At 34.6% G+C, this 23,200-nt stretch overlaps 2 protein-coding genes across 3 annotated transcripts; both read left to right on the top strand.

Moving 5' to 3' along the window:
* Positions 1 to 3,296: 3,296 nt before the first annotated feature.
* On the top strand, positions 3,297 to 7,846 carry LOC130998281 (kinesin-like protein KIN-14I). The gene is made up of 15 exons (XM_057923713.1): positions 3,297 to 3,488; positions 3,584 to 3,701; positions 3,866 to 4,032; positions 4,112 to 4,255; positions 4,338 to 4,580; positions 4,658 to 4,729; positions 4,804 to 4,872; positions 4,908 to 4,985; positions 5,062 to 5,121; positions 5,196 to 5,291; positions 5,376 to 5,553; positions 5,640 to 5,813; positions 5,894 to 6,000; positions 6,062 to 6,829; positions 6,902 to 7,846. Exons 2-15 carry the CDS (start codon positions 3,587 to 3,589, stop codon positions 7,451 to 7,453), a joined length of 2,823 nt encoding a protein of 940 aa, XP_057779696.1. The 5' UTR covers positions 3,297 to 3,488; positions 3,584 to 3,586; the 3' UTR covers positions 7,454 to 7,846.
* Positions 7,847 to 19,734: 11,888 nt separating this feature from the next.
* On the top strand, positions 19,735 to 22,856 carry LOC130997479 (probable protein phosphatase 2C 5). 2 transcript variants are annotated; one of them, XM_057922795.1, is made up of 8 exons: positions 19,735 to 19,941; positions 20,436 to 20,697; positions 20,790 to 20,964; positions 21,065 to 21,282; positions 21,385 to 21,492; positions 21,588 to 21,713; positions 21,781 to 22,010; positions 22,374 to 22,856. In XM_057922795.1, the coding sequence occupies exons 2-8, from the start codon at positions 20,482 to 20,484 to the stop codon at positions 22,594 to 22,596; spliced, it is 1,296 nt and encodes a 431-aa protein (XP_057778778.1). In that variant the 5' UTR covers positions 19,735 to 19,941; positions 20,436 to 20,481; the 3' UTR covers positions 22,597 to 22,856. The 2 variants fall into 2 exon arrangements, with proteins under 2 accessions (XP_057778778.1, XP_057778779.1); XM_057922796.1 differs by lacking the exon at positions 19,735 to 19,941 and adding an exon at positions 19,993 to 20,098.
* The last annotated feature ends 344 nt before the right edge of the window (positions 22,857 to 23,200 follow it).

The raw sequence follows: 23,200 nt of genomic DNA, 5'->3' as shown, positions 1-23,200 counted from the left end.
CATTGTCAAAGCATCTCATTTAATATAATATATTAAATATATAAGTTTCATATATATCTCCCATGAAATGTGCATCCTCATGGCCTATATAAACTAACTTTTCGTGTTAAAATTTTACTTACACTCCCTTCTCATTTTGATATTCATCATTTCTCTAATCACAAGCATGCCGACCATGTGGTCTTTAGTAAAAAATTTGCAACCAAATAATGTCAGATCTACAATTAAAATGAGACTTGTGCGTGCATACAACCGCTCATCTCAAAGCACCAACAATGTTATCAGCTATGAGTGTATTTTTCATGATCGTGAGGTAAAAATTCTCTATTCACTAAACTATTACGTATTTAAGCATTTTTGCAACATTATTATGTTTTTCTAATTTAGTTATTTTTTTAATATAGGGTGACCACATCCATGCTACACTTGATCGCACGTTGATCCCCAAGTTCAAACATATCTTGAAAGAAGATAGTGTTTATGCCATAAATTTTTTTTTAGTGATGCATGATTCCAACAAAAAGTATAGAATAACGACAAATGTCTACTATATTAAATTTATTAATAGTAGTCATATAGTTGAAATTTATGAAGAAGGTTTTCCACGCCAACTATTTAACTTTAAAAGTTTTGAAGAAGTGGCCTCCATTGCAATGACAATATGTTATTTGGTAATGTGTTTATTTCATTATTTCCTTATACATGCATATTCAATTGATAAACTCAAAATTCATATTTTTATAAACTCAACATTTTGATATATCTACATTATTGGTATGCATTTATATATGTAGATATAATTGGTGTGGTTTATCACAAAGTAGTTAAACTGTACTCCCTCCGTCCCTAAAATAACTTCCTCTTTTTTCATTTTGGGACGTCCCCCAAATAACTTCCTCTTTCTTTCTTTCCATTTTTGGAAACCTACCCCACCACTAATAATACTTTATTTATTCTTACTTTTCACTTTTCACCACTCTCAATACTAATTATAACACTTTTCACAACTTCCAATAATAATTATATCACTTTTTCTCCACTATCAATACACTTTACAACTTTTTATTAAAACCCGTGTCGTCCCCAAAGAGGAAGCCATTTCAGGGACGGAGGGAGTACTTTGCAATGATGGAAGACAAGTTGAAGGGGTCTGAAATCTTGATATATAATGAAGACAAAGTAGAATGTTCGTCTACTACAAATGTTGTATATAAAGAAATTTTCCAAAATTTATAATAATAAGATGAGAAGTTTCCAATTGTCTTTTCATGTATTATTATTTTTACATTGATTTTTATGTAATTAAAAATGATAGTCTTAAATATATTTTAGTAGTAATATAATTGGTATAACAATTGTATAATAAAATATTTTTTAAACTCATTTATTTTAGAGATTATACAAAAATGTCTTCGAGAATATGTTACAATAAAACTTTAACAACTTATGTAATCCCGTGCATCGCACGGGTAAAACACTAGTTCTTAATTACGACGCCCTCTTAATTTTATTAGTGCCCCATTCCACCCCTTTTCCCCCTTTTCTCTTGATCATTTTGCCCCCTGTTAATATTTTAATAAAGCTATTATTATTATTGACGATAAAGTGCAGTCTGTTGGTAAGACGCTTCTCCTCCAATCAATAGGTCGATGGTTCGAGTCACCTTAGGAGCTAGAGCTAGAGTGTGAGTGAGTTTTTTCCTTTGTTTAGTTTAGTTGTAATAAATTTAAAAAAAAAATAAAAGCTATTATTATTATTATTATTATTATTATTATTATTATTATTATTATTATTATTATTATTATTATTATTATTACAATTATAAGAGGCATCTAAATATAATCAAATAAACAACCCGCATGTAGGCGTGACCTCTATACCATACAAAGGTAGAAAAATAATCGCACACAAGCGGAACCACTACCCACACAAAAGTAGGAAAACTACACCGCACGCAAGCGGGATTGAACTCAAGATCTCTCACAAATGAGAGTTTTTAGATGTCTCAACTTTGTCACTTGAGTTAGGCCTCATTGCCTATTATTTCAAATTTTTTAATCTAGAAAATTTTACTCCTTCCATCCCGTGAAGCTTGAGCAATTTCTTTTCGACACTAGTTTTAAGGAATTCGTATTTTGTGTGTCAAGTGTAGTAAATGAAGAAGTGAAATAAAAGAAAAAACTTTTGCCATATAAGGAAAGTGCTCAAGATTCGCCGGATAACGCGAAAAGGAATATTGCTCAAACTTCGCGGGACGAAGAGATTAGTATTTATATAGAAAAGTATTACTAATATTTATATCAGAAAGTATATGCTTGTTATAGGGTTAACTTCCTATAAATACATAAATAAACTATACTCAAATTTTGGTTATTTAGCCAATTCTATTTTTTTTTTGTTCAAAAAATGCATAAACTTTTATTTTTTGGGAATTTGACTTGAGTCGAAAATTCATCGGCTAATAACTTGATTGTTTGAATTCCGATGTGCAACCTGAAGGTACAATTGAAAAGATTTTCACATGATTTTTCTAATTATATTTATATTGTTGAATTTTGATCATTGAAAGTGGTAAAAAAACTAGCATGAAAATTGATTTCACGATATTCTATATTTTTTCTTTTTTTCGACCGCTTTTAGTGACCAAAACCCAACAACATAAGTATCATTAAAAAAATAACGTCAAGAACTTTTCAACAGCACCTTCGGATTGCCCATCAAAATTTAGATAATCAAGTTATTGACCAATGAACTTTTGAATTTAAGTCAAATTTTAAAAAAAATAAAAATTTGTGTATTTTTATTAAAAATTAAATTTGGTTAAAAACCAAAATTTGAGTATATATAATTTGTATATATTTATAGAAAATTAATCATTTTTTATATAATAAAGTATCTAGCGACATAGACATTGTTGTTAAGAACATATTTATTGCTGGTGTCATATTATTTTTAACTGATATTCATTGTTTCAGGAGTAATAAATAGTACATCTATAGTTAAGCCAAACTAATACTTTCATCTTTTATAATAAAATAACGTGTTAAAAAAAGGCTAGTTTTGGAATGATAACGTTGTATATGTATAGTGGGCTCTGAGAATATATATAGACAAAAAAAGAAGAGGAAGCCGAGGAAAGCGAGGTTTTCGGCTTAGAAAGAGCGACATGTAATAACTGAATGAAAAAAGGAGAGGAGTAGAAGAAGAATCCATGGATGACCACAAATATTCTGCAATCGTCATCCATTTTCTCATTTTCATTACCAACATATATCTACACCTTTTCCTTCAACTTTCTGTAATATATATAACTCACCCTGCATTCCCTATCTTTCTCTCCCTTTCTTCTCCTTTCCAAGAGAAAGAGAGAGAGAGAGATACACATTCAACACACACAATAATATCTCTCTCACCATATGTCACATTAGGCAGCACACTTTTTTCACATTCATTTTGAGATTGTTACACTTTAATCTCATCTACAACCGGTATGCACATTTAAATTTATTTTTCCAAATGCCAAATGCATGAAGAAAAAAAAACCATGCAAATTTTGATGTAGTCAAGTTTCATATATTTACAGCAAATGGCGGAAGGGGTGCTGCAATTCAATGTGGCGTCAATGGTGGAAGATGTGCTCCAGCAGCACGGAAAGAGACTCGGTGAAACAGATTTCGCCTCAAGAAGAGCTCAGGAAACTTGTACGATCCATTAACCTTGCATGACTTTTCTTTATGATTCCATTCTGAAAAAGGATTGATCTTGAATTTCTTGATATGATCAAATGCATTTTTTTTTCTTCAATTTCTCTTGAAACCATAATTTTGTTTGCATAACATAGGCATTTTGTTGTATGCAAATGCAGCATTGAGAAGATATGAGGTGGCGGGGTGGCTAAGGAAGATGGTAGGGGTAGTTTTGGGAAAAGATTTGCCTGCTGAGCCTTCTGAAGAAGACTTCAGGATTGGATTGAGAAGTGGCATTATTCTTTGCACTGTTCTTAACAAGGTTCAGCCTGGCTCTGTTCCAAAAGTATACCTCATTTCTCTTTTCATTTTATTTTACTATGATCTTTTATGTTCCACTATTTAATCAATTCGAATATATATAGGTAGTTGAAGCACCTGTTGACACTGTCATCATTCCTGATGGTGCTGCCCTCACTGCATTCCAATACTTTGAAAATGTGAGGAACTTCCTTGTAGCCATAGAGGAAATGGGGATTCCCACTTTTGAAGTCTCTGATTTGGAACAAGTATGTTAAGATTCCATCAAACCTTAACTTATACAATTCAATTTGAATAGATGGTGGTAATGAGTAGTGATCAAATTGTTAGGGAGGGAAGTCTTCCCGGATCGTGAACTGCATCATGGCCCTCAAATCATACCATGACTGGAAGCAGTCCGGTGGGAACGGGGTCTGGAAGTTCAGTGGAAACCCGAGGCCGTGCACTGCTGCACCCAAGCCTCATCATGCCAGAAGAAGCTCTGATCTGTTCCTCAATTTTCTCTCAAGGACCTCTTCTTCAGCTGGTGACAAGTCTCCTGATAGTTGCATCACTGATGATCTTCATGAAATGGTTTCTTCTCCTCTTACTCTTTGTGAAACCATTTGCTTCAACATCACATATTTTTCACAATTTTTAAAAAACTGCAGTGCGCGTCTCCCTCGTTGCAAAGGCTTGTGCGCGACCTTCTTTCTGATAAGAGTCCAGAAGAGATCCCTATTGTGAGTGATGAGAATTTGATATCCTTTTGCAGCGTGTTACGATATTCTTTTTCTGATGTGTTGTTGTGTTCCAGATTGTGGAGAGTATAATAAATAAGGTTAAGGAAGAGTTCGAGCGCAAGCTGGAAAGGCAGACTAAACTGGTAAGTAATTAAGCCTAATGCTTTGTTCATCACAGATTGAAAGAATTTTGAAGGGTTCATTTATGGCACAACAGATTAGCACATCGCAGGATAAGGGCGCCTACACGACAGAGGTTACATTACTTTTCAGCAAGCTTCTGAAATCATGTTACATATTTCAGATTTGAATGATTTTAGTTGGTTTGACAGATTGGAACAGCTTCACAGGATGAGAGCGACTCGAACTCGTGCATGAGTTTGGAGATTGAGGTATGATAGCATTTGGCTTAAACCTGATTATATAGTGATCCATCTTCATGACTTGTTCTACTTCTTGATGTCAGGCGACGCCAAATATAAGAAAAGCAAACGAAAAAGATTTGAGCATCCTTCCCTTGAAGCACCAAGAATTCATTCATCTCCAGAACAGGACTGTAGAGGTAGCTCATCTCTCAAAAACTAGTATTCATCATCATCATCTCCGGATTAATAGCTCACACGAAACCTATCTCAACACCTCGTAGGAACTCAAGAACCTCCTCAACTCGACAAAACAAGGCATGCACGTGATGCAGCTCAAGTATGAAGAAGATGTTGACACTCTAGGTAAACAAGTCGTGCGCCTAGCTAGCCAAGCTTCTGGATACCAGAAGGTTCTAGAAGAGAACCGAAAACTGTACAATCAAGTGCAAGACCTCAAAGGTGAAGAATTGAAGCAAACCCATATCTTCATTGTTCATTTCTTCATTGAATATAGGTGTTGTGTTGATGAGGCATGAGTGTAACAGGAAACATCAGAGTGTACTGCCGTGTGCGCCCTTTCCTGCCGGGGCAGGCCAATGGCTTGAACGTGCTGGACGAAATAGTTGACAACTCGCTCACAATCCAAACAAGTGCGAAGCATGGAAAAGGGAAGAAAACATTCACTTTCAACAAGGCCTTTGGTCCTAATTCAACTCAAGGTGTGTAATGTAATGTAATAATATCTTTTCTTACAACGAAAACATGTTGAACAAGTTTGTCTGTCCATCTATCTCTGCAGATGAAGTATTTGCAGATACTCAGCCATTGATCCGATCAGTCCTCGATGGATACAACGTCTGCATATTCGCCTATGGCCAAACCGGATCAGGAAAGACGTACACAATGGTGAGAAACTCGAGTCAACTCATCTGTGCCCATATTTTTGTCTAACTCTGTTTATCTGCAGACGGGGCCGAAAGAGCTAACAAAAGAAAGCCTAGGTGTGAACTACAGAGCACTGAGCGACTTGTTCGAAATCTCAGAGCAGAGAAAAGACACCATTGCTTACAACATCTCTGTTCAAATGATGGAAATCTACAACGAGCAGGTCCGAGATCTCCTCGTCACCGACGGCGGCAACAAGAGATTGGAAATCCGCAACAACTCCTCCAACGGCATCAACGTCCCCAACGCCAATCTTGTTAACGTAACCTCAACTTCCGACGTCATCGACCTCATGAACCTTGGCCACAAGAACCGCGCAGTCGGCTCCACTTCCATGAACGACCGCTCCAGCCGCTCCCACAGTTGCCTCACGGTTCACGTCCTAGGCAAGGACTTGACGTCTGGGGCTACCCTACGCGGCTGCATGCATCTGGTGGACCTCGCCGGGAGCGAGCGATGCGACAAGACAGACGCCGTCGGCGACAGGTTGAAGGAGGCTCAGCACATCAACCGCTCCCTGTCTGCTCTAGGAGACGTGATCGCTGCTCTGGCTCAGAAGAATGCTCACGTCCCCTACCGCAACAGCAAGCTCACCCAGCTGCTACAGGACTCACTCGGAGGCCAAGCCAAGACGCTCATGTTCGTCCACATTAGCCCCGAGCCCGACGCTCTCGGGGAGACGCTCAGCACTCTCAAGTTCGCCGAGCGCGTCTCCACCGTCGAGCTCGGTGCTGCCAAGACCAATAGGGAGGCGGCTTTTGGTCCTGACGTCAAAGAGCTTAAGGAGCAAGTTCGTGTCTCGTCCTAACTGAATTTCCACATTTACTCATCTGATCTGATCTAATCCCATGCATGCATGCAGATTGCGTCGCTGAAAGCGGCGTTGGCGCGGAAGGAAGGGGGCGGGCTCCATCATTCCAGTTTGGAGAGCCCTACGTCGAGCGCGTCTTCTCCGTCCCACTCGTGCAAGACGGAGGACCAGAGCAACTGTTCGTCGAGAAGGCAAAGCTTGGATAGCCAGGACTCGTGGCCGACAATTCAGGAGGCGGTGAAAGTGGTGTCGAGCAGTAGCTTGAGTGGTCGCAGTAGCCGCAGGCAGTCGCCGGAGGTGTTCTTCGACAACAAGCGCAGCCCCAAGATTAGTAAAGCCCCAAGCAACGTCAGAAGGCACAGCCTAGACAAGAACGATGACTCGGATGAAACTAGTGAATCTTCCGAGCAAGATTACCAATGCCTCAACAACATTCAGAAATCCGCCACAGCCGCGTCAAAGCTCAAACGCCCCACCGCTGCCGCCAAGCCAGCGGTCAAGAGCCAGGACACGAGGAGTCAGATTCCGGTGAACAAAGGTGCGCGACCAATAGCAGCAACTGCTTCGTCTCTGGTGAGGCGAAAGACTGGCAGTGGGAAGTGAGAGGAATTGAAGAGGCGTTATGATGTGTCAACGCTTTCTTGCTATCGTTAATTATGGCCGTTTTTGGATCTTCTCATTTTCACTATACATGCATTTAGTTGTCTAGAATACATATATATACGATCCGAGAGGCGAAGAAGATGAAGTTTTCTATTCCTTTTTACATTTTGGGAAAAAGGCGGGGCATCAACAAATCTATACTTCCACGCCCATTTTCAGCTTGTAAAACTTTGATTAGGAGATTTTCATAGTGAGAATATAGCTGATGATTATATATCAATGTTGTTGCACATAACTGATTAAACTTTTCTTGTAACTACTGTTTATTGTGCACTATATGTATACTTTTATATATGCTAATGTAATAATAATACACAACAATTTTGAATACTATTTCTTATTTTGCATTGGTGTGTGGCGTGTGTTTACAACTTTAATTGTGAATTCATCAACTCTAATTAAAATCCTAATTAATTTTAATTAAAGGTGCAGTTGGCCTCCCTAAACTTTAATTTTAATTAAACATGCCAGCCCGAGGCCCACTTGACCTAACGGGCTGTATGGGTCGAGCCAGATAGGCTTAGTATTTTTTTGGGTGATTATATTCATAGCCCCTATTTTACTCCTTATAGTCCTTCTTTTAAAATATTAATAATAATTAATTAAAAATTTACTAATTTACCCTATGTTGTATAGCCCCAAATTTTATTAAATTTTATATTAATTCATCACTTCAAGTATATTTTCTATCTTTATATTGATAGCCCCCCATTTGGGTTCATACTTGGTAGCCCCCATTTGCCATTTGCTTTCATAGCCCCTCCGCCGACCAGCGATGTCGCCGCCGACAAGCTGACCTTTTCCTTTTAGGAAGTTCCTTTCAGAGCGACAACTAGAGGCGATCCAATGGATGGTTCAAGCCTACCAGACCCCGTCAATGGTTGAGATGGTCGCTGGGCAGTCCCTCGGCTCAGAGGCTCCTCCGGCCAATGTGGTCGTTTGCTTCACAACCGAAGCTAAGATAGTGGGTGGTCGAAGAAGCAGTCAGCAGAAGGGGAGTTTTGTTTCTTCTTTGCATTTCGAGTTTTGTTGGTTGATACCAGTGGCGGAGTCACGTTGATCGAATACCCCCTTGATTTTCTTGAGCTATATATTTTAAATATTTTTTCACTAAAAATAAAGGTAAAGATAAAACTAAATCCTGCCCCTCACCTTGATAGGCCTAGCTCCACCATACAACTAATTATTTCAATCATTTCGAGCTTATAATTTCAATCTTTGCATAATAAAAGGCAATTGACCAAAATTAACAACTACGTAAGGTCCGATCAACTAAAGGGAAAAAGTTATAGACTACGATGTGACTAGAATGATCTATGCAAGACACTACCACATAAACTTAGGGTTAATTAGTCACAATCTTTTGTCGAAAATAATGTATCTAGAATCCTAGATCTAAAAGTAAAATCAAATCTGTTTTCAAAAAAAGAAAGTAAAATCAAATGTCCAAAAATAGACGTATTGAAAGAAGTCATCATTCTCGTATTAATATCTCAAATGAGTGGCTTTCCCTAACTTGAGAAAGCTTTGAGTTTATGCCTATTTATAATGATCTTTATTGCATGAGGCCCTATGATGATGAACTCTATAATATTTTATGCCGATTTTAGATTTCTTTTCTTATTTCATACATGTAAGATGAGTATTCTTTTTCTTTTATCGGTATTTTTCTCACTGAATTTTTATCAGAAAGAAGATTCGGATCTTAGTTAGCGTCTCTGTGCTATTACTGTGTATTTAGATTATCAAAATTTCTTGTTAATTGAACATAAAATATGGAGAGAAAAATGTCCATGTATATCAATAGAAAATTTAGGTGCTTGATTGACGGGGTATTATTATATTGTTTAAACTTTAGCTTGCTTTTCACTTTTGCATATTTGCATGTATTTTGGACCCATTCCTCTCCTATGTGATAACTTGCTTTTGCTTTCCTAGTTATTCACCTATTATTTCCTCTCCATTAAAAGTATATAGGATATGATTTAAAGTGTAAAAGTTTTAATAAATGATTGAGAATATGTATAAAATAGAAAAATAAATTTATCAAAATTGATTTGTTTGATAATTAAATGATTTGTAAGATTAAATTTTTAAAGATATTTAGTGTGGATGGAATTGAAAATATAAAGATATGTGTATCAAAATAAAAATACTACAATAAAGACAGTTTAAAATGATAAAAGGTCATATATTTTGTGGTCGGAGGAGTATTAATTACTATTTTATTAAAATGATAAAAGGTCATATATTTTGTGATCTTTTTTTTTTTTCTTTCGTCCTATTTTTCAGCCAGAATTTCCTCAGACTTGGCTTTTGTATTACTTCTCACTAAACTATTTAAGTTGACATAAATATATTTTTATTCGAGAAAGAGAGAGATTCTGAGAGGAGATTACACTTTTTCCTTAGTGGGTGTTTGGCTAAACTTATTTCAAAGAGCTTATAAACTCTTGGAGCTTATAAGATGTAATTATAAGTTGTCAAAGTGTTTAGGTAATTGAGCTTATAAGCTAGAGAGAGAATTTTTAGTTAGTGAGAGAAAATCTTTGTTAGAGAGAGAAAATTAAAAAAAAATGAAATTAGAATGATATATGATGAAAATAAAAAATTATAATTGAATTATTTTTGTAAAATAAGTATTGCTTATAAGAAAATGAGAAAATAAGTTGGAGTAGAAGAATTTATTTTTTGGGGAGCTTATAACTTAATTTTACAGCTTATAAGCTTTTTAAGAATTTATTTTGTCAAACACTTATAAGTTGTTTTAAAGAGCTTATAAGCTCAGTCAAACACCCTCGATAAGCAATGTAAAAGAATTAGAAATAATGGATAAAGTTTGAAAATTGGATGATCCATTAATTTATGGTGAGCTCTCCAGCTTGCAAGAGGAATATGAGTGGCTAACCTAATCACGACCACATGGCCACGTTGCGAAATCCATAGTTGACTCACAATTTGCCATCTTATTTTTATTTATATTTATTCATTATTCTATATATGCAGTCAGGGGCGGAGCCAGACTTTCGATTCAGGGGGGTCCAAAAATTTTTTTAAAAGAAAATTAATAATTAAATTAAAAAATAAAAATTAAATTAAATTAAATTAAAAATAAATGAATCAATAACACAATTATAATATTATTTAAATTACAAAAAACACATTTTAACAGATTTTCAAGCTCATATTCATTTTACGATGTATTTTGCAATAAAATTACTAAATATTGAATATTATATAGAGTGCAAATACAAGATACAATCTCTTTCTAATTTGGAGAAATTTTTAATTGAAATGGTACGAAACGATGTCGTTTAGGCCTCACAAAAATGTCATCGTCTTTACTAATCCATGTAAGCTCCAATTCGACGCTCTAGCGATCGAAAAAAATTGGGGGACAAAATTGCAAAACTTGAAAAAAATAATGATTTAATTCGCCAAACTAAAAAGACATTAAAATTATAAATTCAAAATAGTCCGTGATTTTATTTTCCAAAATTCCATGAAACTTTGTAAGGCAAAGTAACTTTCAATATAAAATTCAAAAAATAAATCTTTAGAATCCAATCCAAACATGATATGTATAAATTAATTATATGTTTACTTATTCTAAATGTCTTAACTCGAAAGCTTACATATCAATTACATTATAAAATAGCTCAACAAGATAATGATATTGATAAAATTATATATTTTTTATTTTTAATATAAAATTACAAAAATATCCTAATATTTTTTAAAATCTCAGGGGGGCCCAGTGACCCCCTGCCCCACCCCTAGCTCCGCCAGTGTATGCAGTCAACAATTTATGTTAGGCGCAAATTCATAAATAGCCATTTTTCATAATTCTACATGTTTTAGAGTCGCATTTTATAAAAATATATATTTTGTAGCCATTATTTGTTTTAAAATATATATAAATTAACAAATACTGACATGCACATGAATAAAGTACTATTGAACAGTTAGCACGGTTATATTGTAAACACGATTACTTTATAGTTACAGTTAACATGAATGCGTTGTTGGTATAGTGACTTATAGGTATAGTTGTTAATGCAGTTATTTTGTAGGCACTGCAGATATGATTGCACTGTGAAAACGATTATTTTGTAGATATGATTAATATGGATGCACGGTATATGTGGTTGATACAGTTGCACTTTGTGCACGAATGCACTCTAGATTATATGTGCCTACAGTTCCAACTATGTAATGAAGCTCAATCGTACCTACAATTTTAAATTTATTTATAAAAATATATTTTACGATTGAACATATCATTTTCAATGTGAACCATGCATTTTTATTTTAAATCAAAAGGGTAAAAAATGGCAATAAAGCATGACTTTATCAAAATGGATATAAAACAGAGTAGTATATATTATCTAAAAGGACTATCTTGCCTATTAGTAGGGAGGTAGTCGAATCGAATCGAACCGAATAGTGGTGTGCTCAAGTTTGATTTGTTTAGTATCGAATCAAATCCCGAACTTTACTTAGTGAATACTTTGAGGCTCGCGAGCAGCTCACGAGCCTAATCGAGCCTATACGAACTTTCTAAATTTATATTTATATTCAAAATATTGATTATTTTATTTTAAAAATAAATTATTTTATTTAAAATAATAAATATATTAATTTTTTTCTTATGACAAATAATATTAATTAGAGATTTAATACAATTATTATTAATTTTAGTGGATAAATATAAGTTGTACTCCCTCCGTCCCACTCCAATAGGCTCATTTTCCTTTTTGGGTAAAAAAGTTGTACTTAATTGGTGTGGGCCACACTACTGTACTACCACTTTCCTACTAAAAAGTAAGTTTTCTTAATCTCCGTGCTCAAAAGAAGTGAGCCTATTGGAGTGGGACGGAGGGAGTATATACTAATAATTTATATTTTTCAAGGTGAATCACTTGACGAACATGTTCACGAGCTAACGAGCCGAATACTACTAAGCTCAAGTTTGGTTTGTTTATTTATCGAGCTTCTCTAAACGAACTTGAACGAGCTTTTTTCGAGCCCAGCTCCGAATAGTTCGCGAGCGGCTTGGTTTGTTTACACCCCTACCTATTAGTATCAGTTTATGTTTTATATCCCCTATAGTTTTAGCTTCTTCTCCTTCGTCTTCTTTTTCAATTTTCTTCAAGCATGACACTTTGTGGTTGTTCAAGTTCATTTTAAGTTTTGACATTTCGATATTTCAATAAAAATGAGTTTGGTATGGCTTTCTCTCTGGAAATTAAATAATGTGAAAATATATTATTATTTGATAAAATTTGTGCTCGACTAGTAGTATATTTCTCTCTCAATTTTAATCAAATTGTCTAGTTGTGACCCATTAAGCTGTTGGTGTGCTCAAAAGAAAAAAGTGTACTTGTATGGTACTACTAGTTTGTGCGCATCTTTATTCCAATCCTTTAATTTCGGAAATGAATTTGAAATATTTTCCACTTCTTTTTGTCCAGTGCATATTATTTCCACCTCACTTTGATAATGAATCATTTTTCTTTTTAATATGTTCCATTAATAATGACACGTTTCAAAGAAAAAATAGTATTACATTTTCTCGTCAAAATTTATAAAATTTACTACTTTTTATCACATTTATCTTTTAATCACTATTCTTAATAAATGTGATGAATAGTTTTGAATCATTATCAAGGTGATAGAAGAAGTATTTATTATCTTTGTTCATCAAGAGTGTATCACTTTTGATGGACATAAGTTTTAAGAAAATAGTTAGTAGATATGTGCTAATTAGTATCAATGAACGATTGTGGTTGAATTGAATGTGTGGTTATATTAAAAGTTTAAAATGAATAATTGTAGTAAAAGAGAGATAGTGGGTCATGTCCCAAAAAGAAAAGTGAAATATTTTTTGTGAATGACCAAACGAATAATTATGTTACACTTTTAATGGACGGATGTAGTGTATTATGTGATGGGCTAGCGGCTATAACTATACGAATATGTTTTAAAGGACAAAAGGACGAATACATAAATTCTGTATTAACTACCATTTCATACAAACAACAATCTCAGTCAACAATTTAAATAAATACTACTCCCTCCGTCCCATAATAAGTGGCCACATTCTTTTCGGCACGGAGATTAAGAAATTGAGTGTTATATGTTTTAATAAAGTGTGGCTTACAATTGTTGACCAAATTAGTGAGTAATTATTGACTTAATTAAAGTAATTTTGGCATTTTTAGAAAGTGGCCTACAATTGTTGACCAAATTAGTGAGTAATTGTTGACTTAATTAAAGTAAACTTTTGCCATTTTTAGAAAGCAGCCACTTATAGTGGGACAGACGAAAAAGGAAATGTGGCCACTTATTATGGGACGGAGGGAGTACTTCATATATTTCTCAAAAGTTCCCTAATTCACTATGGATGGACGAGAGCGTGTCTTGTCGAACCTCATCCTTTTCTATATCTAAATTATTATCAAAATATTTTTTTATAACAAATTTTATGCAATTTATAACTATTTTACTTTTTATATTAATACAATTATTCTAATATTATAGAAGATATATATTTTTCTGCCAAAAACACATTACTGTATTCGAAAATTGATACTATATAGCAACCGTGTATTTATACTATATTCTTTTATAAAATGATATTTATACTAATTCTATTATATCAAAAATCAATTAATTAACAAATTTTCTTCACCAAGTACTACTATGTTCTTCGGCCTTACTATATTACTGTTTATTAATATAGGTATATTTATATTAATACAATTATTCTAATATTATAAAATATACGACTTTTTAATCTTCGTTGGAATGTTTCCTCTAAGTTTTATTTGTCCTAGTAATCTATATAAAAACATAAAATAAAACAAAGTGAAAAATAAGAAAGAAAAGAACACCGATGGACATGGAATCAAATAGATAATCCAAAAGTCAAGAAAGAATTTAATAATCGAAAATGCGTTTTTCCAATTTCGTTTGATGGCTTCAATATCTGTAAAGGAGCTGACGTTAAATATAGTAGAGTTGGTAACTAATATAGTATATACTATAATTATATGACATTGTATTAGGGGATCTTTTAAGCGTGTTGAAAAGTGTTAAATCTTGATGATTTGTTGCATTAATTCACGCACCATAGATTCGGAAGCATTAATGCTAAATCCGTATCCTACACAATTATCTAACTTTTGTATTACACCCTAAAATAAACATACATGAATTAAGTTTTCCTAAACAATTCAATAGTTAACTTATTGATGGTTCAAGTCGCGATTTCGAACGTTCAACGATAAAAAATGATAATATGAAAAATAAATTAGACAATGAGATTTAATTTTTTTTTAATTAAGAATTAAGTACTATCAAATAAGCCCCTATTATAGTGGTCCTTATCACGTTTAGCTCCCTATAGTTGAAGTTGGACCAACTAAACCCTCATACTACCTAAAATCGAACAATCAGGCCCTCTGCTCTAATGGCGACTCTATTTTTTTTTTTAACATAGTTAATTTTTCGCCGGAAACACACCGTGGGTTTTAACACAGTTAATTTTTCGCCAGAAACTCGCCAGCAACCTTCAATAATGCGTGGGGATGAAGTAGAACTCCCACTTCTGCAGCCAACCGCCGACCGCTTCTCAAGCAGCGGCGCGGCCCTCTGCAAAGCCATATCTCCCAAATCGCCTCATTTCTCAGTTCTAGGTTGTGCCGCTGCCCCACGCAGCGCCGTCCCCTTCCGTGGTGGCGGCGAAGCCATCGCCATACTTGCTCAGATCTCTCGAACAAAACCCAAATCAGACCAACCCCTACTTCTCCTCCCTCGAATAACCGGCGAAAGGCATGGCCTCCGACCACCGTTCGCCCAACAGCCTAGGTCACACCTGAAAAACCCTAGCCGTTGTCGCCGCTCCCTCTGTCCTCTGACGGCCAAGCCCCTAGCAGATGCAAGATGATTCCTCTGTCGAATCAAAAAGGTTAGACGGCGTCTCGCCGCTGAGTCATAAGAACGGCGACAACTGAGACCCAAAGCTCAGCGGCGGCTGCGACGATTCCAAAAATGGGGCTAGGGCTCGGTTTAAAATGCATGTTCCCTGAAATCTGAAATTGAGAAAGGGAATAAGGGAGAGAGAAATTAGGGCTCGATTGGGTGCTCCGCGAAAGACTGAGATGGGATAGAGGAACTCCAGCCCAAGGCGGCGACCACGCTGGAGGAGAGGGTCGGCGTTCGCCGGATTGTGCATTCTCGTGCAGGGGCTGTTTTGGGTGCTGAAGCTGCTAGTTAGGGTCAGTAGGGAGACAGGATTAAAATTAAAGTTTTTTTTTTTTAAACAGACGGTGTTAACTTCCCGTTAGGGTAGAGGGCCCGATTATTTAATTTTAGGTAGTATGAGGGTTTAGTTGGCCCAACTTTGACTATAGGGAGCTAAACGTGATAAGGGCCACTATGATATGGACTTATTTGATACTTAAGCCTTTAATTAATATTGAATTTTGATGTTAGCTAGCTAAATGTTTAAATTTGAATTTCAAATTTGTGCAAAACAATATATGAGAGAATTTGCAACAAAATCAAAAGAGTGAAACATTATTAAAACATTTACAATTTTACTATAATTTGCAACAACGTCCGAAAATTAGGATTTAAATTACAAATCTCTCTTAGGTAATTAGGTACGTGGTTCATACATAAGTTTATCTAGGCATCTCCCTTTCCAAGTTTCTAACTTTAATTAGTTCAACCCATTAAATAAATGACCAGATTAGCTTTGAGAATTTCATTTTTGCCAGATAATCGCACCTTTGATATACTATACGAATAATTAGGATTTTATATTTTATAAATAGTGATAAATCTTATTCTTTTTAAATAGCAATGATGACGCCAATATCCTTATCTGTTGTATGTTTTCCAGATAAGATTGTTTGCTTTGGCTTCTCTCCTATGCTGCATAAGTACGGAGGTGCGGATGCGGGGGCGATACGATACGAGTACGGGGATACGAGTTTTTAAAAATTATAGGGTGCGATTCGGCAAGGATACATCTAATTATTAAAATTTTATGATATATAATGCTTATAAAATATATACAATTTAAATTTTCTTAAATTAATTATATGTAATTTACATTTTATTTTACCCAAAAGTTAAGCATTTTCAATTATATAAGTTAATTGAGCAACAATATAACGATTCAAATATTATTAGTCCAATATATAAGTCATAATTGAAAATAAAATTATCAAAATAACTTTGTGTAAGCCTTTCGTGCATGAGATACGTGAATCTCGCCTGTGGAATTTGCGAATCCGATTTATTTTTATAAATTGTTTTAAAAGATACACCATGTGGCGAATCGGGTGTGAATCCGACGAGATTCCGAGAGAATCGCACCCTAAAAGAATCTGATTCGCCGTACATGCTAATTTTTGAAGAATCCGTGCATCATAGCTTCTATCTAGTTTCTTTCAAATCGGCGTAGGACATCATCGACACGTCTGATTTGTAAAAGACGAAAAAGTTTTCAATATGTACACATGAATATAAATAAATATATTTGATTCGATAAAGGATCAGTTTTGAAAGCAAATATTTTTGTAAAATTGAGAAGGCCTAAACAGATCAATAATTATTATGAATAAGTCAATCGTTTTTATGAATAAAGATGTTGGTTTGGGGTTCGAATTCTGAATGGTCCGAAATTTTTAACATATTAAATAAATACGTCTATTAATCAATTATATTAGTTTATTATGTAGAACTAGAACGTCCATTCGTGCGATGCACGACGAAAATCAAAATTAACGATATATTTAAATAAATATAAATAAATATAAAATATATTTTAAAAATAAAATAAAATAATTCACGTCAATTATTCAATAAAATCTTGAATTTAAAAATTATATTAACAACTTTGTATAAAGTGTAATAAAAATTATTCAATAACAAAAATTAGCATTTACACATTATTATTATAGAGTTACACGTCATAATAAATATTATCATATACAACATAAATAAAAAGATATAAAATTTTAATGAAAAGAGAGAAAATAAAATATTTTAAAATTTTCATGACTTATTCATTTTAAATTTATTTTTGATGTTTTTATACAATAGTATTAAATTTAAGATGCATATTAAAAAAAATCATGAATTAAATTTGACAATATTTAAAAAAGAATTAAATTATGAAAAACTAAAAGAAAAAAGAATGAAAAAATTGATGGAAGAAGAGAGAGAAAAAGAGAGGAAAAAGATGGAGGGAAAAACTCCTCTTTTATATATTATATAGATTTATTGATTTATTAATTGTTCACATTTCTCACAAAAAAAATTCTCAATAGAACTTAACTCTATTTAATCCTTCCCATGTATTGATGTATATCAAAGATTCGAAACGAATAATAAGTATTACTACTATTTGATTTGCTTTAAACCAAATTACTAGTTCGATTTAATTTGTTGAAAACCAGGCCACTATATGTCCATCCACAATAATAGTCTATATATATTTTTGAAGATCATACTCCCTCCGTCCCAGCTTTTAGTATCCAACTTTCCTTTCTTGGCTGTCCCACATTTTTGTATCCACTTCTATTTTTAGTAAAAATAGGTGGGGCCCTTATTCCACTTTAATTATTTTAACTCTCATATAAAATGTGGGACCTTTATTCCACTCACAACACATCAATCACTTTATTAAAACCCGTGCCGTTCTTAACTGGATACCAAAAGCCGGGACGGAGGGAGTAATATTTTTGAAAAATAGTCATAAATTAAAAAAATAAATCGATACTGCCCAAAAGTTTTATGGAGAATACATTTAAAACATAAATCGATAATTACCAAAAGTTTTATGGACGTATATCATTCGTAGCATTTTAAATTAAAATACACAAAAATACAGTTTTCAATTGTAAAAGCCAGTAGCATCCAACCAGATTCATCGTTTTCTTTTTTTAATTAATGTATTAAGATATCTTGTGGGTGGGTACAAATATTAGAATCTGAACTATAAATTCTCTTTGATTGTATATTTATATGCCTCATCGCTACACATCACCAACTAATAAACGATCCTTCACTAAAATGTCCTTTTCTTTTCGAGCAAATAGGTAACCCCCTCAATTAAGATTGCCAAATGAAATGAATATATATACTTGATTTGCACGATTCCATTTATTTAAAATTTCAAAAATAAAACTTCAAGGAAAAATAAAATGGAAATGAAATACCTTCTTAATTTATAGAATTGAGTTATGTCCTGAACGACGATTACTTAAAATATATACAATTTCAATTAAGTAAATCAATATTTCAGTCATGCTCTTTTCTTTTTCTTTTTTCTTTAATAAGACAAACATGACTATTTGGAGAAAATGTTATTGAATTTCGTTATTGCATTGTCTATTTGTCTATTTGCTGACGTTATTGTCTAATTTTGTCGGAGTTATTACTATCATCTCAAATAGCACCTTGGAAAAATGAATCTTGGCAATCCCAATTCAAGTGTAAATTTAAACCAACAAATCAATATTAGTAAGATATTTGTTTCGAATATACTCTCTCCCTTTTTTATTAAGTGTCAATATTAGTAACTTTAATAATTGTCATAATAAATGTATATATACAACTAATTATTACATTCATACAGATATTAAATAAGGATAAAATAAGAAAAATGTCATAAATATACTCTCAAATTTTGAAATGGGACACTTATTGAGAAACAAAAAAATGAACTAAATGGGACACTTATAAAAAAACGGAAAGAGTATATATATGTGTGTGTGTTTATGCAAACTCACAACTAATCTACAAACTGTAAATTATACATGAAAAAAATAAAATGTGATAAACTCGAATTTATAAAAATATCGATAAAATTTAAACTCGAGATTATTGGTCTTAAAAAACCCACTCGACAATGCCTCTAAGAAAACTTTTGTTTCGAATTCAATTATTTGTCAATTGAGCTTAATAGATTTTTGTCCTAAATTCCTAATTGTTGGGAATGAAATGATTGAAAAATAAAAGTTGGGGAGGCAATTATAAAGGGGGCTTTATGGTAATTGTAGATAAAGAAAAAACCATTATCCAAAACGGGGGGATTATACAAGAAACTCTTTAGTTTAGGAAATTAATTAAATATGGTTTCAGACAAAAAGGAAATTGATTAAATATTACTGTACAAATACATGTCTTAATCAACCCCAAACGGTAGGCATTTTGTCCCTAACCCCGTTTTTATTCTCTCTCTCTCTCTCTCTCTCTCTCTCTCTCTCCGCGTCTTCCTCCTCAAGCTCAAGAATTTCCTCTCCCAATCAAATTCCACTCAGAAAACTACACAAAGCTCCAAAACTTCTCAGCGTTTCCAGCTCTTAGCCCTCTCGATCTGCTTTCAGTTCTCCCTCAATGTCTTTGCTGTAAGTTTCTGCATTTCTTCCTCAATCGAGATTTTGTTTTTTTTTGCCCCCTCTCAATGCACTTCTTTTATACATGTTTTTAGTAGGTTCTGGTCAGTGAATGTGCAAATTTATCTTCAATTTTGAGTTTAGTGCAGAAACATGCAGTGTTTTTTTGGTTAGTGGAAACTGAACTTACGCGCGGAAACACACACACAGTGGTCTGTGTGAGTGTGTGTGCGTTTTCTTGATCTCATGTGCATTATCTTAAGTTAATTATGGGATATAATTGGGGCAGATTGCATTTTTCTATTCCGTGTTGCGATTGGAGTGGTTGTAACTAATTTGACTTGCGCTTCAACAATTGAGTTTTGGACAAAATCTTTTACTTCTATTTTTCTTCAAGTAGAGATTATCTGGAATTTTGAAAAAAGGGATCGAGTCTTTTGGATCGATTGCTCCAAATTGAATGTGAACGAGGGGGGTTGCTAATTTTGTTTCTGCGTGGGGATCAGGAGCTGGAAATGAGGTGACGGAAATGGTGAAAAAGGAAAGTGTAGAATGAGCGAAGCTGAGGTATCCACAATGGGGCAGGAACAACAGCCTGTGCCACTCGGGACTTTGATTGGTCGCCAGTTGAGAAACGAGAAGGTGGAGAAGCCCACGCTGAAATACGGGCAAGCTGCTCTGGCCAAGAAAGGAGAGGACTACTTTTTGATCAAGCCGGAATTTCACAGAGTTCCGGGTAACCCGTCCACGTCCTTTTCAGTTTTTGCGGTATACATGCTGAACTCTACTTATGAAGTTGGTGTCTGATTTATAATTCTGGCGGTTACACATATGCTGGCTGGTTTTGGTTTTAATGGCAGATTTTTGATGGACATAATGGTATATCAGCTGCTATCTTTGCTAAGGAGAATCTGCTGAACAATGTTCTTAGTGCTATTCCTGATCAGTCACTTGGTAGAGAAGAGTGGCTTCAAGCCCTTCCGAGAGCGTTAGTAGCAGGGTTTGTGAAAACCGACATTGAGTTTCAGCAGCGAGGCATGTTCGGATTTCAGTTGCAGTTTTACCCTTTTACCCTTTTTTGGCTGTCTTACTTGTTTGGCAATTATCTAATATGGCTGCTCGTTGCTGATAACAGGTGAAACTTCTGGAACAACAGTTACATTTGTTGTGATTGATGGCTGGACTGTGACGGTTGCATCTGTTGGAGATTCTCGGTGCATATTGGACGCACAAGGTGGGGTTGTCTCACTCTTGACAGTCGACCATCGGCTGGAAGAGAATGTTGAGGAACGTGAGCGTGTAACTGCTAGTGGTGGGGAAGTAGGGAGGCTCAATCTTTGTGGAGGAAGCGAGGTAATTTGTTAACTTTGATTTTCATTTTAAGTAGAGCTCCTAATGTTATAAATTTCCCATCCATCTGCTTATTATGAGGTGGTCCGTGGTTTGGATGTACAGGTTGGTCCACTACGTTGCTGGCCTGGTGGATTATGTCTTTCTAGGTCCATTGGTGATACTGACGTTGGCGAGTATATTGTCCCGGTTCCTCATGTGAAGCAAGTCAAGGTTTTTAACATGACATTAATATAAAAAGGCATAAAAGTGTCTCAAAATTTGCATTACAAAAAGTTAAATTTCATGAACTTCTTTTCTTGTGCTAGCTTTCAAATGCTGGAGGAAGGCTCATAATAGCCTCCGATGGTATATGGGATGCTTTGTCATCAGATATGGCCGCTCAATCTTGCCGGGGGTTACCTGCTGATCTTGCTGCAAAGTTGGTTGTCAAGGTATTTACGTCCCTTTAGCTAACTGGTGCCCCAAAATTGTGTTGATTCTCACCTGTTCTAATTGCAGGAGGCTCTTAGGTCACGAGGTTTGAAGGATGATACGACCTGCTTGGTTGTTGATATTATTCCTTATGAGCATCTTGTTTTGCCCCCAACGCCCAAAAAGAAGCAAAACTTGTTGAGTTCACTTATCTTTGGGAAAAGGTATCGCAACTCTTCCAAAGGAACTAATAGGCTATCTGCAGTTGGAGTTGTGGAGGAATTATTTGAGGAGGGTTCTGCAATGCTTGCTGAGAGGTACCCTTACCTTCTATATTTTTTATTCTTTATTTTTTATTGAGAGTTAAATATGAAGATGAAATATCCAACGGGGTATGTTCTCAAAATCGACATTATCAAATTGCACTCCTGTCAAACTTCTATAGTTCCACCTTAATGTAGAAAATTGTATAGATTACAAATTTCTTTTGGATTTGAATTACTAAATTTCCTTGCATCGAGTAAATATATGGCGTTACATATGTTCCTCAAAGTAGAAGTCCCTTTTCTTGAAATTCAGGTAGCATCTAGGCATTTCCTTTCACTTTGGGTTTGGGGTGTGCTTATAAAATGGGAAAAGAAAACTCGAATTATGGATAGTAAGGATTTGACTGGATGCAGGCTGGGTAAGGAGTTCCCTCTAGACTCAAATTGTGGGCTATTTAGATGTGCAATCTGCCAAGTGAATCAGCCGGCTGGGGAGGGTTTATCGGTGAACTCAGGCCTGTTTTTCTCACCTGCATCAAAGCCGTGGGAAGGTCCTTTCCTCTGCGCAAATTGTCGTAGGAAGAAAGATGCTATGGAAGGGAAAAACCCAACTAGACTGCATAATCTAGTAAACTAGATAGTAAATATATGTATACTTGTTTTATGTGTGTGAGCGCGCTTGATTTTCGTCTCTGTAGTGATATTGATAGGTGTGTGTGTGAAGTAATTTAGTTTAGGGAGTAATATTTTTTGTTGTGGTGTTTCGTATCTGTATCAAACCCCCCAAAACATGCTACTAATATATTAGCATCACAGGTTGAGTATTGTAATTAAAGGATGATTCATGTATATTTCACCACTCTCTCTCTCTCTAACCTATGGATTTTATTGATCGCTAGACTTCCTTGTGAAAAAAAAGGCGATGAATTAATGTTAGTTGTGCAATAAACATCCGTATAAAGCAGATTCTGTGTTAATATTTACACCCTATAAATAGGTGTTTCCTCTTCTCTTATATTGTTAGTCTTCTGCTACTCAACTTTCAACTGCTTCTTCAATTCACACTCTAAATACCTGTCCACACTAAAAAGCTCCTTAACATCTCAACTACATAAAAGACTATATAAATTTCCAACTGCTATTCATATCTTAATTACAAATTTCCCAATCCTGCTCATTTGGAGTCCAATTAATTATCACTGTCATTTTCTTTTCCTAGTTGATTTTTGCTTCATTTAAAG

The sequence above is a fragment of the Salvia miltiorrhiza genome, chromosome 8, assembly GCF_028751815.1.
Source record: "Salvia miltiorrhiza cultivar Shanhuang (shh) chromosome 8, IMPLAD_Smil_shh, whole genome shotgun sequence".
In the NCBI taxonomy this organism is placed as follows: domain Eukaryota; kingdom Viridiplantae; phylum Streptophyta; class Magnoliopsida; order Lamiales; family Lamiaceae; genus Salvia; species Salvia miltiorrhiza.
This window is presented reverse-complemented; position numbering and strand designations above follow the sequence as displayed.

Bases quoted from the DNA above. Each gene is read 5' to 3' on its own strand.
- LOC130998281 (XM_057923713.1), top strand. From the start codon at position 3,587: ATGGCGGAAGGGGTGCTGCAATTCAATGTGGCGTCAATGGTGGAAGAT. The intron at 4,873-4,907 runs GTAAGTAATTAA...TGTTCATCACAG, and splicing joins TGGAAAGGCAGACTAAACTG to ATTGAAAGAATTTTGAAGGG. The intron at 5,292-5,375 runs GTAGCTCATCTC...AACACCTCGTAG, and splicing joins TCCAGAACAGGACTGTAGAG to GAACTCAAGAACCTCCTCAA.
- LOC130997479 (XM_057922795.1), top strand. From the start codon at position 20,482: ATGAGCGAAGCTGAGGTATCCACAATGGGGCAGGAACAACAGCCTGTG. The intron at 21,493-21,587 runs GTTTTTAACATG...TTCTTGTGCTAG, and splicing joins CTCATGTGAAGCAAGTCAAG to CTTTCAAATGCTGGAGGAAG. The intron at 21,714-21,780 runs GTATTTACGTCC...TTCTAATTGCAG, and splicing joins CTGCAAAGTTGGTTGTCAAG to GAGGCTCTTAGGTCACGAGG.